This window comes from Arthrobotrys flagrans, assembly GCF_004000055.1.
Source record: "Arthrobotrys flagrans strain CBS H-5679 chromosome Unknown unitig_8, whole genome shotgun sequence".
Classification (NCBI taxonomy): Eukaryota; Fungi; Ascomycota; class Orbiliomycetes; order Orbiliales; family Orbiliaceae; genus Arthrobotrys; species Arthrobotrys flagrans.
This window is the reverse complement of record NW_027137553.1, coordinates 4,848,544-4,863,731: the sequence shown is the minus strand read 5'-3', so window position 1 is coordinate 4,863,731 and position 15,188 is coordinate 4,848,544. Positions and strand designations below refer to the sequence as shown.

General features: G+C 46.6%; 5 protein-coding genes across 5 annotated transcripts; 1 reads left to right on the top strand and 4 right to left on the bottom strand.

Moving 5' to 3' along the window:
* Nucleotides 1-1,000: 1,000 nt before the first annotated feature.
* Nucleotides 1,001-1,405, top strand: DFL_007895 (uncharacterized protein; the record flags this gene model as incomplete). Its single annotated transcript, XM_067637545.1, has 1 exon — nt 1,001-1,405. One exon carries the CDS (start codon nt 1,001-1,003, stop codon nt 1,403-1,405), a length of 405 nt encoding a protein of 134 aa, XP_067489052.1.
* Nucleotides 1,406-1,977: 572 nt separating this feature from the next.
* DFL_007894 (mitochondrial 54S ribosomal protein mL59) lies at nt 1,978-2,534 on the bottom strand (the record flags this gene model as incomplete). Its single annotated transcript, XM_067637544.1, has 3 exons — nt 1,978-2,016; nt 2,070-2,130; nt 2,194-2,534. The coding sequence occupies 3 exons, from the start codon at nt 2,532-2,534 to the stop codon at nt 1,978-1,980; spliced, it is 441 nt and encodes a 146-aa protein (XP_067489051.1).
* Nucleotides 2,535-4,524: 1,990 nt separating this feature from the next.
* DFL_007893 (uncharacterized protein) lies at nt 4,525-6,955 on the bottom strand (the record flags this gene model as incomplete). The annotated part of the gene is made up of 6 exons (XM_067637543.1): nt 4,525-4,695; nt 4,760-5,015; nt 5,073-5,532; nt 5,586-5,618; nt 5,679-5,890; nt 5,949-6,955. The coding sequence occupies 6 exons, from the start codon at nt 6,953-6,955 to the stop codon at nt 4,525-4,527; spliced, it is 2,139 nt and encodes a 712-aa protein (XP_067489050.1).
* A 1,442-nt stretch (nt 6,956-8,397) lies between these two features.
* DFL_007892 (uncharacterized protein) lies at nt 8,398-10,105 on the bottom strand (the record flags this gene model as incomplete). Its single annotated transcript, XM_067637542.1, has 2 exons — nt 8,398-9,201; nt 9,260-10,105. 2 exons carry the CDS (start codon nt 10,103-10,105, stop codon nt 8,398-8,400), a joined length of 1,650 nt encoding a protein of 549 aa, XP_067489049.1.
* A 1,536-nt stretch (nt 10,106-11,641) lies between these two features.
* DFL_007891 (uncharacterized protein) lies at nt 11,642-14,455 on the bottom strand (the record flags this gene model as incomplete). Its single annotated transcript, XM_067637541.1, has 6 exons — nt 11,642-12,471; nt 12,535-12,619; nt 12,692-13,365; nt 13,418-14,115; nt 14,180-14,277; nt 14,351-14,455. 6 exons carry the CDS (start codon nt 14,453-14,455, stop codon nt 11,642-11,644), a joined length of 2,490 nt encoding a protein of 829 aa, XP_067489048.1.
* Between the last annotated feature and the right edge of the window lie 733 nt (nt 14,456-15,188).

Below are 15,188 nucleotides of genomic sequence, written 5' to 3'. Positions count from 1 at the left end.
GAGACATCTGCGTCGGGTGATGCGCCTAAATATAATAGTCGGTCTACCTCAACAAGGGAGATTAACTATCTTAGGTCTTTTCCGATGGTTACGAATGCTGCCTCGTTGTCATGTACCCATGCTTCAAAGTTCTCGATGCTCATATACCCTAATGCTGCATTTCTACACGACGTTCGATCACCATGTTAGTTATTCCACTTCTTCGACTGAGATATCCCTACAAAATTCCAATAATTTAAAGGGCACAGACTAAGGAAACTTACACAAAAACGATAGGAGGGGCTGAGCGCCCGGTGGTGAGGTACTGAATCATTGGTTGTAGTTCATCTTGCTAGATCTTCTCAGGGCGAGGAATCAGGGTTAATATCTTTTCGTCTACCCTCGCAGTACGATCGATAGTTCCGATATTTTAGTATTTGGGGTATTATGGAGTTAATCTTTAACAGAAAGCTTCCAATTTAAGGCGTTCACCTTCGAGCATGAGCGAGAACATTCTAGAGAATTTCCCCTGGAGACGCATGGTGAGTTCACGAATGTAAACTTTAAATTTCTGAATAATTTCAAACGGGTAAATGAAGATTATATCCGGGCAATAAATATGGCAACATTAGACTATCATGAAGTTATACACTTTATATATATAGATGGCCAACAGTCGTTTCTTGGGGGGGTTGGTGTATTTCTCCCTGAAGTGTGAGTCTAGGTGTCGGCTCCAATACTACCGAAACCAACCAAGGTCGTTAATCTATATACACCGAACGAAACGGCTACAAAGGCGTAGTCTCGCTCAAAAAATGGATAAAGTGGTTGGATTCCCCTCAGCCCATTAACAATGATGTTGGCTGGATTTTAAAAACAGTCCTCGGGGGAATCTTATGGATCTTTTCAAAAACATCGAAATTACACATCCTCTTCATACTTCTATTAAAAAGTCGATGAAGGGACTGCGAGCCGCCGGCCAAAGGATCTAGCGACTTTGACCATTGAAATAATTTATGGGATGAGAGAGCTTCGGAGGGCAGAGGAAGGGGCGGATGAAGTGGATATTCTAGATACCGAGGCAAATGAATTCGTAACGGAGGGAGAGTCTGTTAAACTACTGACTGGGCAGAGTTTGGCATCCGAATTGGTAGGAGACTATGCGATACCGATGCAACATGCTCATGTTCCGTCCCAAGAACCCTACCCAGCGAAGTCTAAATCCAGTCTTCGAAATACCCTTTGGGAGAAGGAACTTTTTGGAAAGATAGAACGTAAGGACAAGTCAGCTTTCCGCGACTTCGAAGCCTTAGCGGACCAAATAATTAATACCAAGGTTGACTTAAAGACGGATAGTTGGGATAGGAGAACCGGACCATTATTCAAGATAGAGATATTCGTCGCCGTTATCAATTTATACAAATAGGTGTCTGGACGAGTCTCATTGAGAGATCCCGAAGGACTGTTTTATTGGCTGTATAACGTCAACTCTCTGAATAGGGATTTCTCAGGCAACCCGGTCATTATATACAACACCCAAACTAAAGAAGATATCACGGTCGTATTTGAAGCGATTATAAGAACGTTTGATTCAATTGATCAGCGCCTCGGGAAATGGTTGGGTATTTGGAACAAGCGGCGAAGGAACACATCGACCTTGTGTAGCAGCTTGTAACGGACCCTCGGGTATTCATGTGGTCCTATACTCTAGAACGAGTTTTAGCGGACTTTTCAGAATGGTTGATGAAGGAATCAAGCTTCCGTCGAGTATTAAAAATTATTATTGTACTATTCGGGTAAGCATTTTTGGGTAACCCTTTTCGCTCCTGATACTCGCCCTTATTAGGGAGAGTTTTAACAGAATACCAATTTTATGCCCAAGTCAAAATGTTCAGCTTCCTCTGGTGGATAGACCTGATATTTTGTATGATTGTCGTCGTAATATATCGTACAAATTTCCGCGTGATGTATATACAATTCATAGCCGTCGGATGCAGTTTATTTCGGCCAATCCTTCCATCCACGACCATGTCCTTTCTATGGAACAATTAGCAAAAATATCATCGACAACCGAGAGAAGGAATACGTACCAGCTTCCATTCCTTGATCAAGGCCGGCATGTCCAACATCGCCTTCTTCCGCTTGTTGACTCTGCACACACAATTTAGCATCTCAACCCCAAAAAGCCTTCCCAACGGATTTAACAGCACATACTTCTCCATCAACGTTCTCTCCCAGATTTGACCCTTGACCTTCTTCGCCGTCACCTTCTTCACCTCCAACGCTCTCTTCTCTCGGCTCATTGAGCTCTTAGGTGTTGGCGGTAATAGCTGCTCTACTCCGAACTTTCGCGCCAGTTTGCAAATATCGGCCTGACGTCTGAGCGAGAAGATTGGATCCTGCCATTTTCCAGTAGCCGGGTTGACGGTGCTCGTGAATGGGTTGAGTTTCGGTGTATCAGCCGTGCCGGGTGGCCATCTTCTGAAGAATCGAAGGAGCCGCGGATGTAGCGTCTTGGCTAGAGCGACGTACGATGAGCTTGCCGTGCTGGCCATTGGATCGGAATCGCTCGGTCTCGAAAGCGTAGCGGCGGTGGTTATCTCATGTGAGGTTTCGAAGAAGTTTGGTCAACTTCTTCGTAGCTCAAAATTCCGAATCAAGAAGTGTTATCACGTGATACAAACATCACGTGATCCAATAATTACCACATTTACAACACATCTGCTGCTTCTGCAATTGGGTCGTCACGATGAGCTAAAATACAGCGTTTGAGCTAATAGTTCACACCCTACACATGTGCCCCACGCTTAGTTGCTTACGAGGCATGGATCAAGAAATAATAATGAAATTAATGGTAGCCAGACTTTACTCTCAGAAGTGGGAAAGTCTTTGGCAGTCGGAGGTATCAAATTTGTCAAGAATCGCGACAAATATCGTGAGAATGAAGTGTTTAGCCCCCCTTCTCTAGCTCACTACTTCCACAGAGTGTCTCATTGAATCAAATATCACATCTTACTGTACTTGAACTTATCTCAAAATAACAAACCCCACAAACATCACCTTAGTCAGATGTGTAACAACCACCAGACCCCTCGCCCTCCCCGGCCGCATCAACCCAAATGGATATAAATCAATGCCTCTATCAGGGCAATCGGCCAAATCTACAATAAAATAAAAGCCCTAGTAGCCGACCTAAAAGACGCAACCTCGTGGAGTAACGAAGAGAAATTATCAAATTACGGATTCGACGAGTAAAGTGTTATGACAATGTCTATAAACCGCACCGGAATTTTTGAAGATGGGGTTGTTATTGCACAGAATCATATGGATGATCTAGGGGATATCGTATTCTGGGATGTTGATATTACGCCTCAATTTTATGGGTTTTCGGGTCCTAGACCAAAGAAAAAAAAAATAATGAGAGCGCGGGAAGCGATCGAAGAGATGGTAGTCTACATCATAACATCCAGACAAGGCGGTATCAAAATCGACGAAATGGCGCCCTTGATGGCCCACATCATAAACATCGGCAAAGTTAAAACACCCGAAGGGGAAACCCTGCGGTTTTCTTTCGCCCCCGAAGACATCCTAACATTCGAAACCGACCTGCATGATATCGCAGTTACCCCGGACACCTTCATCAGCGATAGAGGCCGGGATAGCATTGATACAAGTTATACGCGGTCAAGAGAGGAGTTCACTACTACCACACCATTCTGGGGGCATTGGATAAAGATCATGAATTTTTACGCAGATTCATGTTGTCCTGGAGTCTTAGGAGGAAATTTTATACCTTCGGACAGGGTATTTATAAATGGGCACAGAACGTTAATAATGCGATCGAGTGGGTGGATACAGAGAATCCGGATTTTGGCATGCAGTTAGGGCTGGCGCCAACAGGAAACCTTGGATCTTGAGTTCGGTTGACTGGCTGAACCTTTATCTTGAGTAGCAAAGGCTTGCTTTGGGTAGCCAATTAAGGATGATATGGTATTGGGAAATCGGAAGGGGATTAGTTCTACGAAATATAGCACGGTATATTAAGTACTCTTCAGAGCAGAACACACTCAATTCTATCTATACATCTAGACTAACCTGTCGCGGCATCGGCCTGTGAAAAAATCTAGGTACACACGCTATGCTCAAAGCCATCCCTCCCTCTTCCGACAGCCCCTCTCTTCCCGCCGTCTAACAAGTAAAAGCGGTATCACCCACCCTTAAAATTCAAGAAAAACCCAAAAGATGCTATGATTCAACCAAATTGATGATAAGAAAGATAATGAATGTAATATCGGGAAGATATCAAGATAAAAAAAGCCCATGCATGCGTTAAAATATCGATAAAGAAAAAACAAAAACAAAAAGCAAACCAAAACATCAATTATCAACATTCCTTCGCCAAATAATCCTGCATCTATGCGGTAATACCTTTTCTGGGGCATCTGGTGCCGCTTATATCTTCATCTATACCGTGTGGTACAACCTTTACAAAACTTCTCATATTCTTTCGGACTTCTCTACCCTTTGGAAAACGAGGATCCTACCCTATGTTGGGGTACAGAACCCCTCACCAGGAGGCTTACCAGACCCGCCATACCAGCTCCTAACGGTTTGCTGGGTTGTATAAATCATCACGCCGAAGCCGAATATCCCCAAAAGAATGTCTCCGACTTTCGAGATGGTGGTCTTGGCGACTGCTTTGTAATGCAACATGGGCTGTTACGTATATCGTAGTCAGCTTTGAATCTCGTCATATATTGATGCTCATCGGATAACTTACCGGGTACATGTAAACAAGTGGGATACACGCAAAGCTTCCGATCAAGGCAACGAATTTATCCAAATCGTCGGCACCTCCCCAAGCGATAAGTGCAGTCACGATGACGGTGAAAAATCGGAAAATATTCTTCTCCCACTTGACCTTGTTGCTATACTTTCCAGATTTCGAAAAGAGGCCATTTTCCATGATACGGATGGCAGGGAAAAGCTGGAGAGGCGTGGAAAGAAGGATAGCGAGGGAATAGAGGAATTGAACACTATATCATACTCCAGTTAGAAGATTCACGCTATTGAGAACCACGGTGTTGACTTGCCCATTGACAAACTTGTCATCTTGCGGCAAGTTCAGCAGGACGACAGTTTTGGTCTTGCTACCCCAGGCGGCGTATCCTAATGCACCAGCACTGACGAAGATAGCAGTGATGATGATCATAACACCTCCAAGAACCTTTGGAAATTTCTCGGGCTTTTTCATCGATTCTTGAATCGGGATAATCAAGCCGATACCCTCGAAAGTAAAAATTGCTGTTCCAATGAAGAGGGTCCAATCTTGCGGGTTAAAATGAACGATATCTGCAACGCCTTTGCTTGCAATTTCGAACAGGTCGTAGTAATAGAGGTAGATGAGACCGAGAAGGATAAAGGCATCAGCAACAAGGGCAGTCCCACCGAGTTTGGAGATATCGCGGATCATGGAAAACGGCAAGAAAACGATCATTTGCATCAATATGAGCCACTGAATTTCAATCTTGGTCTTGCAATCGGAGACGGCGACTGCGGCGTTGATTAGCGATAGGTAACTTATTTCGGCGAAGAGGTCAACTTACGAATAAAAGCTTGCAGATTTTCCGATACAAAGACTAAATTTCCTATTGGTTAGTCGTGCATTTTGAAGATAAAGTTGAAGTCGTGAAACTCACCGATGTAGGCGCTAGCAAATCCGATCTGAGATATGACAATGGAGGTCAAGATGGCTATACGCATGTATTTTCCGTACAGCACCCCGCCGATGTCTCCGAAACTGCCATTTACCTGCATCCTCGCCCTAACCAAGAGGACGAAGCACCAGTAGGAGATCCCTGCGACTGCAAGAAGCAGCAAAATGCAAAATAGCATACCACCGTTCTTGAATCTATTTCGCTGTCAGCGGCCGGTCCAAGCGTCACGCTATCGAGAAAGGTTATACGTACGCCTTTGGCAAAAAGAGGACCCCGGTTCCAACAAAGCTCTTCAAGAGCAATAGAACCGCGCTCTTCACGCTGCCCTTCCCTTGAGCGATTTCACTCTTTGTCGGCTTCTTCGCTGCCCTATCTCTCGGTAGCAGGCCTGTTCTCTCATCTGGCGGCGCTCCTTCCTCGTCATCTTGTAGTAATGCCCCTGAGTCGTATTCTTCTTCTTCCAACTCTTCACCAGCAAAATGACCGTAGATGCTCAAAAACTCGATGAAATTCGATGTCAGTAGCTCCGGTTGGCTAGCCCCTACTCTTCCGTCCGGCCTAGGACTCGTTCCTACTGCTCTCCTGATGAAATTCCTCCTAAAGCCCCCTGGGACCTTAATATTAGAAATATCAGTCGCATCATCTGGTGGATCCGGCCGCGGGAGCACAAAGCTCTTCGAACGCAGTTTTCGAGCTTGGTCACGCTGCTGCGCGTCCCACTGGTATATTTGACGCGTGATATCGCCACCCTGGAGTTGTAATGACGAGAACTCCTCGTCAGTATTGCTATCGTCGTCCAAACCGGCTCCACCGAGAGTTCCACGAGGAGGACCAAGGTCACCATCGTAAACGGCCTCACGAACGAGATGTCGGCGTACAACTTCTGGGTTTCCGAGACCGTTTCGGTTATCGACGGATTCGGAGACGCTAGCCGGATGTGAAGATACGACAGGCGGCGAACCGGTATAGCTTCGTGGTGGAGTTTCAGCAGCAAGCCGGGAAGGGGTGCCTAATCGCGGTGGAGTAACGGCACCAGGACCGTTGAGGGCTTGTGAAAGATAGCTCATCGGAGTACCGTCACCGTTTTGCGGAGGTGCACCACCCATTTGAACGATGTTTAGGTTACTTCCGCGGACAGGACTGCCGAGGCGTTGAGTGGAAGCATATCGAGCAAAGCTTGAAGGTGTACCGTTCGCTGAAGAGGATGCACCGGATTCTCGGCGTGGCCGTTGGGGGATGCTCCGTGAAGGGGATGCCATATTTGTGTTTGCGAGTCGACCCTGACGGGATTATCTGTTGGGAAGAGCGGCAGACGGTCGTCCTAGTATGGTGAGGATGTTCTCCTATCACCGGTAGTTCGTTACGTGGTAGAAAATCGGTGTTATCGCAAGTTCATGGAAGACAATTCGATCGCGATGGCCGGGGAAGGTTGTGGTCACGAAGAGTGGTCCAATGAGAGGTTTGCAATCCAGTGTTTTGGGGGGGGAATTTAACGAAGCCTGGCCTTACAAAGCAGGTACAGTTCCACAGCGGCAACAGACAGATACCGATCGATTACACCGGAGAAGCGAGTGGATGAAAGAACGAAGTCGAATATCGTGAGGCTTGAAGAGTAGTGAAGAGTCGGTCAAATAGGAGGAAAGAAGGAGGCTGAGGGCAGCAGAAAGTGCCAGCGCCGGGATCACAGGGCTTGTTTGCTCGCACAGAATCGGTCGTCGGACATTTGGCGGATGACCAGGAACGTTCTTTCAGACAGGGACCGGAGCTAGCCGCCGTCAAAAAGGTTTGGTCTACGCACAGGCTGGTCAGCTGAGATGTCACTTCCTGAAACCAAATACCACGGCCAGGACCTGTATACAGACGTACCGGCGGTGTAGATGTAATTTGGGGGCATTCGATGCCATCGTACCCTTCCAGAGCAATATCAGACGTTGTTTGGTGTTCGGTGCTGTTGGAGCTGAGCTGCTGCGGTTTCTTTCACGTGCATTGCATCTTCGAAGAGCAATTTCACGACAACCCGTCATCTTTTGTTGCATTCTACGCGCACAACGCAGCTTCCCGAGATATCCAGAACATATGGGTCGTACACTACATATTTACATAAAATACCCTGGCGGTACCTTGTGGGACACGGTCTATGTTTGGGGTGGATGTAAGTTTCAAGGATGGACAATTAGTCCATTCGCTCTTAGTTTAGTCGAACATACTAATAAAACCTTCATCTCCAAATTTGTTTTTCGGTCTCAGTTAGCAAGGGGTTCCTGCTACGCTACTACAGACGTAGTATTGCCAACGAGTCCCTTGCACAAAATCTTCTTATCCGGTTCAAATACAAATACTAATTAAATCAAAATTTTCAAGGTGATGGGTTCGAACACTTTGTCCCACAGACCTAATATATGGAAGACTCCAAGCATCCCTGAAGAAATTAATCAGTAGTAAAAGAATTAATATTAATACATTGTCTCGAGGATACCGGATCTATAGAATTCAAGAGGAACGAAGTCTTGTTAATTGCCTCCCAGAAACGCAATTCGATTTGTCGCAGGAGCAGGTAGGAAAATATATATATAGGATCTCTACTTTCGGTTGAGAGGTGGTACGCTCTTTACGGAGTAACACCAGAGCTAACGAATATTATGTATATAACAAAGAAGAATAACTCCATCCACTGTACCCTACCCCGAATGTACGAATCGATTTATGCCGCCTTAATCTGCCCACTCTGCTCCTTCACCCCTTCCTCCTTCGTCACCACCAACTGTTCCGACCACCTCACAAAATTCGTACAAGGCGCTTCCACCAATCTCCAAAAGACATCACTCATCCACATCACCACCGGCAAAACCGCAAACAAAAACACCATAACAATGATAACCATCCTCCTCCCATACGCGTCCGGCTCATAATGACTCCAGCCTTCAAGTACCAACCTATGCCCCAACGTTCTAATAACCATCCCATGCATAAGATACAAACTAAACGATATCCTTCCGAGATACTGAAACAATGGAAGCGTAAGGTACGCCTGAATACGCGGTAAATATAGAAGCGACCAAACAAGAATACAAGCTCCGAAAGAATGGTACGCAACACGTTTGATGAAATATCCGTTCGGGTTCATTATCTGGCATAGAGTCACATATCCCCACGTTTTATCGCCATCGCAGGTAGGGAATGACAATAGCCATAGTCCGATGAAGAACATGAATGAGAAGAATATCGTCTTGGCGGTTTTTCTGAATGAACGGGCGTATTTTTGGGTGGAGTCTCCGTTGGAGGTCGGAAGGAGGGATTGTGTATCCATTGCGGCGTGAATTTCTGCACAAAAGTATCCGCAGACGAAGAGGGGGTAGTCGTATTTTTTGTAGTAAATCCAGAAAAGGTAGCAAGCCGGGATGACAAAGTAGACGCGGAAACCACGGCGGAGATGAGCAACCATGGCGACCAGGAGGAAGAGAGCCATCGATTGGACATATTCGGTGGGAATGGTCCACATATGTTTCTACCGATACCGGTCAGCTTCAACTTTTCCATATCGTTAAGGGTAGCATTCAACTCACGTCAGTATCAAAATCATACTTCGCATGCAAAACCGGACTCCCAATCGCGAATAACCAAAACTCCGCAGCCATAACTCCCATCTGTCCAAAAAACCCATCCGGGGACTTCGCAGGATACTTCTCAATATCCCCCGGCAAAATCTTCGGATCCTTCAAATGTCTGACCTCAAACCAATCGAAAGCGCCCCAAGCCCTCCAACAATGTATCATAAAGAACACCGCGGCACACGGCAAGAATAACCTTTGATACCGTCTAAAAATCGAACTAGCAAGCGTCTTCATCAACGTTCCTTGCGAACCGGACTTCCTCATCAATCTGACGGGTTTGTACGTCAACGCGAAACCCGAGATCACGAAGAAGATCTTAACCATCGGCGTCCCGGAATAGAATAATCGTAAAATCGGTAAATGAATCAAATTCGGATGTCTTTTCGGATCCCATGCATAATCATGTTCTTCACCCGTATAAGCGACCACATGGTGATACACGAATACGAAGAACGCCGCAATCCCTCTTAACCCATCCAACCATTCCGTCGACCCCGGTTTATACCTCTTAAACTCCAGGTTCGTATGCGATGCTAAGTAACTCGGGACCAGGAGGTAGAGAGCACTCTTTATTAACCTTGTAGGATTTGAAAAGTAAGGAACTCTGATGCGATTGCGGACTTCGTTATATGTAACCTCGGCCCACTGTGACGTACCGTTCCCTGAAAGGAGGCTGGTAGAAAGTTTTTCTGTGAGTTGCGTATCCAGATCGCTGTCTGAATCCAGTAGAATATCTTGTGAATAGCGTCGTCCTGCGACTTCCAGTCTGCTTGGAGAAGAATCTTCGGGCCCCGCCATGTCTATTTTCCATACAATGTTGCTCCGTCTGCGTATATAATACGGCTACGCTAACCACCAGTCGAAATGAACGTCTTGAACAAAATAACCCTCCACCGTAACTTTCAAGTCTGAAAGCAAGGAAAATGAAGAAAAGATGGCAGCAAGCTCATAGGAAAATTCAGAGAAAGAAATAGGAAATAGCTTTTAGCCGTGCTAGCTTGCGGATGCATTTTCCCTTTTATTTCTCATCCCCAACGCTAATTCCAGGAGAGCTTCTCCTAGCCAACAAAATCTCGAACTAATGCACTCCAGGCTTCCAAGGATGCTGGACGTGGAAAATGATGAGCCGGTATGAAGTAGATCTTTCGCACTGCCTCACGCCTCCCGACATGTAGGGGATGGTCTTGACCAGGTAGTTGCTTGGCATACAAGAGTCGCGAACTTGGCAAGCTATCCCCATGGATCGCGTCGTTGAAGGTTTTCGTCACTAGAATTGTGGAGATGCGGCGTCGCATTCTCGGAGTGGATTTGGATCAAGTTGGTTGGAAGCTTGGAGTCCGATGCTTCAATTGATGGCAACGAAATTCGCCACGGTTGGGGAAAGACTCGATCCCTTCTCAATGATGAAAAACTTTATGAACTCGGGTTGATCGAATTCGAGTTTCTTTTCGCATCGGCTTGCGGCACCCACCGTTATTTTCCACCGTTAGCCGTCATCTTACGAATCTGATGCGAAAATTACCAAGTCGACAAATTCCTTTTAGAACTGGTGAAGTCCACTCCACGTAAACAGGTAGCAACAAACAGCTCCCATTCCGCAAAAATTATATCACACTCGAAGGCAAGCTTAATCGTAGTTGGCACTGAGCGTCGAAATCACATCAAGTATCTACTTGTTGTCCTCGACAAATTCGGACTCATATAGATGCGTTTTCACCTCAAAGGCTTTGTGCATCGTCGTTGAGTCTGTGCGTGATCAATTTCCACATCCCCGGGCGCCACACCTGTTCGCACTCACATGCCGATGTCAGGAACCTCTTGGCCACGTTTTAAATAGAACGATCGACAGCAAGAAACACCATCAGGCGGGAATTCGGCTCTTATATGTAAGCTTATATTTGATCAACAAGGGGGGGGTTTGAGGGATAGTTTGCAAGGTATTGATCCTCATGGATAATTGGGTAATATATGCACGAGCGGGGATGCCAGCCTGCCGCATTTTTCGTGCCGCCCAATGGGTTGACTGTTGTGACGTGTGCCAATTGCTTTCGCCTAGAAATTCTTTTCATGGGCTGCTTGTTTCCTTGATTATGATTTATGCGATCCTGACTACCAAATACAGTATTTCTTGACGCCAACCCATTATTCGGATTTGAGATCCTTGTTAATGAACTATTCCAACGTCGTCCGATCAATTGCAACGCGAGTACGTCCGGTACAAAACGAAAATTACAACAACTGCAAGTCCGCACGGCTCAAGAAGCGTCAAATCAAACACTCAATTGCCTCTCGATAAAACAAACTATTCGAACAAAACCTCTCCCTCAATATAAACTATCCGACTGTTTCAACGCCGACTCCCTTTCCCTCTTGGATCGTATCCAATATTGGGGTCTTGCTGTCGGAGTTGCTGTTCAATTCGATTGGTTCGGGTGGCAACGTGCGCGGCGTGGACTGCACTAGTGAGATCTCGCTGTTGCTGTTCGTAAGCTGAGGGTTGAGCTGCTCTGGCTCGTTCTGCGAAGCGAGTTCTTGGTTCCGAGATATTGACGACGTCGAATGTTCGGGTAAGGGCTCCCGCTGAGTTTCTACTGGTACTTGGGGATGGGGGGTCTCCTCCACCGGCACCTCGGCTGCTGCCGACGCTGTATGCGATGCTGGAGTTGTTGAATCCTGTGTTTGTATTTGGGTTCGCACTGGAGGTGGGACGGCTTCGGTTTCCGCTGGGGCCGGAACCGGACATTGAAGTTCTGGGATGGCTGCCGGGGCCTCCTGTACTGGGAGGGGGACGGGCTGCTCTGGGATCGACGGGGGCTTTGGCAGGCTTGGGGAGGCTGGAATTTCTGTCGGGTGGGCTTCGAGATTCTGGAACTTCTTTTCGGACGATAGCGGGTGCTTGCCGCTGAGCGAGGTCTCCAAGAGTTCGTCTAGGGTCTTCTGGGTAGCTTGAGGTTGGAGCTCTAGGTTCTTTTGGCCTATTATCACTTGGTCCGTCTTCGTGGATGTTTCTCGGTGCGGGTGCCCTTCGACTTCCGGAGCCAACTGGCGGTTCGGCGTATCGAGGGTCTCCTTGGATGTATCGTTCTCGCTGCTGTTGGAGGTCGTCGTGGCGGTGGCGCCGTTGGGCTCGTTCTTCGGCGTTTGGTCGGTCGACTCTGTCATGTCTTTGAAAGTCGATGTTACGATCAGCCCCTGTTTAAGGATAATCTCAGAAAATTCCGTCATACTTGGATTGGATTCATTCGGCAGAGTGTCTGCACCTGATGGCTTCGTACTTGGATCCGTGACAATACCCTTCGGTTCGACTGCGGTCTGTATATCATGGTTTTAAGATTCCGTCAGAAATATCTTTCAAAAGTATGGGGAGAGGGGGCTCTTCAATACCTCCTCTGGCGCACCAGCTACAGTCCCCTGAGACGTTTCAACATTGGTTATGGCGTCGACGTCCTGGTTCTCCAGATCTCCACCGTTGACTGGGGAGGCCATTTGGATTGGAATTTTCTCTGGAACGTCCGGCGGTGCTTGCATTTGCTCTTCTTCGATCGGGTCTCCGTATCCGAAGAGGACATATATCTTCCCAGGGACTAGTAGCTCCGACGGATCATAGGCCTCACCATCCTCGCTCGAGGTTTTGACTAACGCTGGGACAGCATAGAATAGCGATACATTCGAGCTATTGGCAGCACTTGCGCTTTCATCGAGATGATCCGGTACAGCCTTGAAGTCGTCCGTATTATCAACATTCCGGTGTAATTCGTATCTCGCAACCTGAGATCCGATGAGGATGCTGAATTGGAACGCTCGATCCACGATGTCGACGATAAGACGAGAAAAGTTCTCGCCTTCTGTACTTTCGTCACAGAGCGGCTCAAGGATTCTGGTTATGTCCTCTTCTGTGCTTTCAATGAGGTCGCCGAAGACTTGGCCTATCTCACCGATCTCTGGCGAAGCTTCGATGTACTTGCCGAGTTTGTCGGCGTTTTCTGCCCAGTATGCGAGGTGTTTGTAGGTGTCTGCCCTCCATTCTTGTGCAGATTTGATTCCCTGACCATCTTCGCCTGTAAAATTGTTAGCTTGCTTTTCCTAGATTCTTAGGGTATGGGTACTTACTCAAGGCAATGACGTTGAAAATCTTTTCCACTACTTGTAATTCATTGGTGTTGAGCCCAGGCATATGAATCTTCATAATCTTCTTGTGCAAGACGTCGTGAATGACTCCTTGAATAATCCACATCAACAAACCCTTCTTCTCAGCTTCTTCTACAACTTCCAAAAGATTGAGGGGCACATTTTCAGCGTCTTGTGCCTCTTTCTCATCGACCATAATAGCTTTCACGGCCTCCGTGAAAGGCCGATGTTGCAAAAGAGCCGCGATATAGGGATCTTTAATATTCAATCGTGCCAACCGCGCGAAGACAGTGTCTTTGATCCTACGTTCCAAACTTTCAAATTCAGTGGAAATCGCACTACTCGAAGGCGGCAGCTTTCTGCTACCCGTAGTTTTAAGGTGACCAGATTGGAATTCTCTTAACAGAGCAACATTGGCATTGACTTCCGCCTCCAGAGCTTTTACCCTGTTTGCAAGGTTTTTGTTCTCAGTCTTGAGACCATTGTGTTCTTCGAGGATGTTTTGATAATTATTTTCAAGATGGAGAACTTCATAATCCCAATGTGTGCAGGCTTTACGGATACTATCGGCGACCGCGGTGTTGAGGGATGACTGTAATTGGTTCATGAGGCGGGAGCGAATGAATTCTGGTTCTTCACGGGAGCCGAAGCCCATTCCGCGCATATCTATGATCCGACCACTGTATTTTCATGTCATTAATTTTTGCGCCAATATATGGGCTGGTTTTCGGTTTGGTTACTTACTTTGATCTTGGATCTGCCCCACGGAGTTGATACATCCGTGGATCTTCACCGCTTGTATGGTCTCGAAGGTGTCCCATTCCGTAGCCTGAGGCCGATTGCTAAATTCCAATTGAATCTTAGTTTTGCCAATTGCCTATGAAATTAGAAAAGATTGTATGTGTTATAACTTACCTTTTCCTTTCGTTTCTCTCTCTTTGAACCCAGCGTCGGCGAGGTTGAGCCGTCGCTCCCATTGTCCTTTTTCGAATTAAATAAACCTCCCCAGCTCGGCGGCATTATTGTGAGGTATACGAGCGAAAGGGTGAATAAAATAGTGAAGATGATTTTGACGAGAAGACAGAGAAATTTAATGAATGCGTTTTGCGAACGATTATAGGAAATCTGCAGTTTAGAAATTATCAAAGTCGTTCGAAGACTCTAGGGAGATTGAGAGGAATTCCGCGAATACCCTGAATCGATCGAGATATTAAAGCTGCTTCCTTGTCAAGGCGGCTCTCAGTATCGCACTGCTATTTCTCCAATCAAAAATGTTTTTCCAGAGTGGTTTTCCAGGCTGAACACTCAAGGACTCCCAAATATCGAAGCCTTGCTTCTAAAACTGTAAATATATCTGCCTGATATCAAAATAATATCGGAATTAAAAGCTCCCCACAATGGTCGCCTACATGTAGTGTACATGTACATATGCAGGCCGCCATGGCCCACAAATACCAAAAGCTCAAGCCAGCATTCAATATCCTTTCATGCATGCGGTCTGAAACATGCAATTGCCCGATGAGCTAAAACTACCCCGCTTCCAAAGATTCGTCACCTAACCTTCAGCCGCTCCATCTAGGTCTTCGGAACTTTGCATTGTGGCCCATGAAGTTCGAAGGATCTGAAGCAACATGCCATGCCGTCTTTGTCAGAAACGAGGCTGTCGTTGAACTTGCGTTGTTTACAAGGGTTACCCCTGTTATCGATAACGGGGAAGGTTTAACCGAAGGATTGGCAGCCCAACACAGGCTTC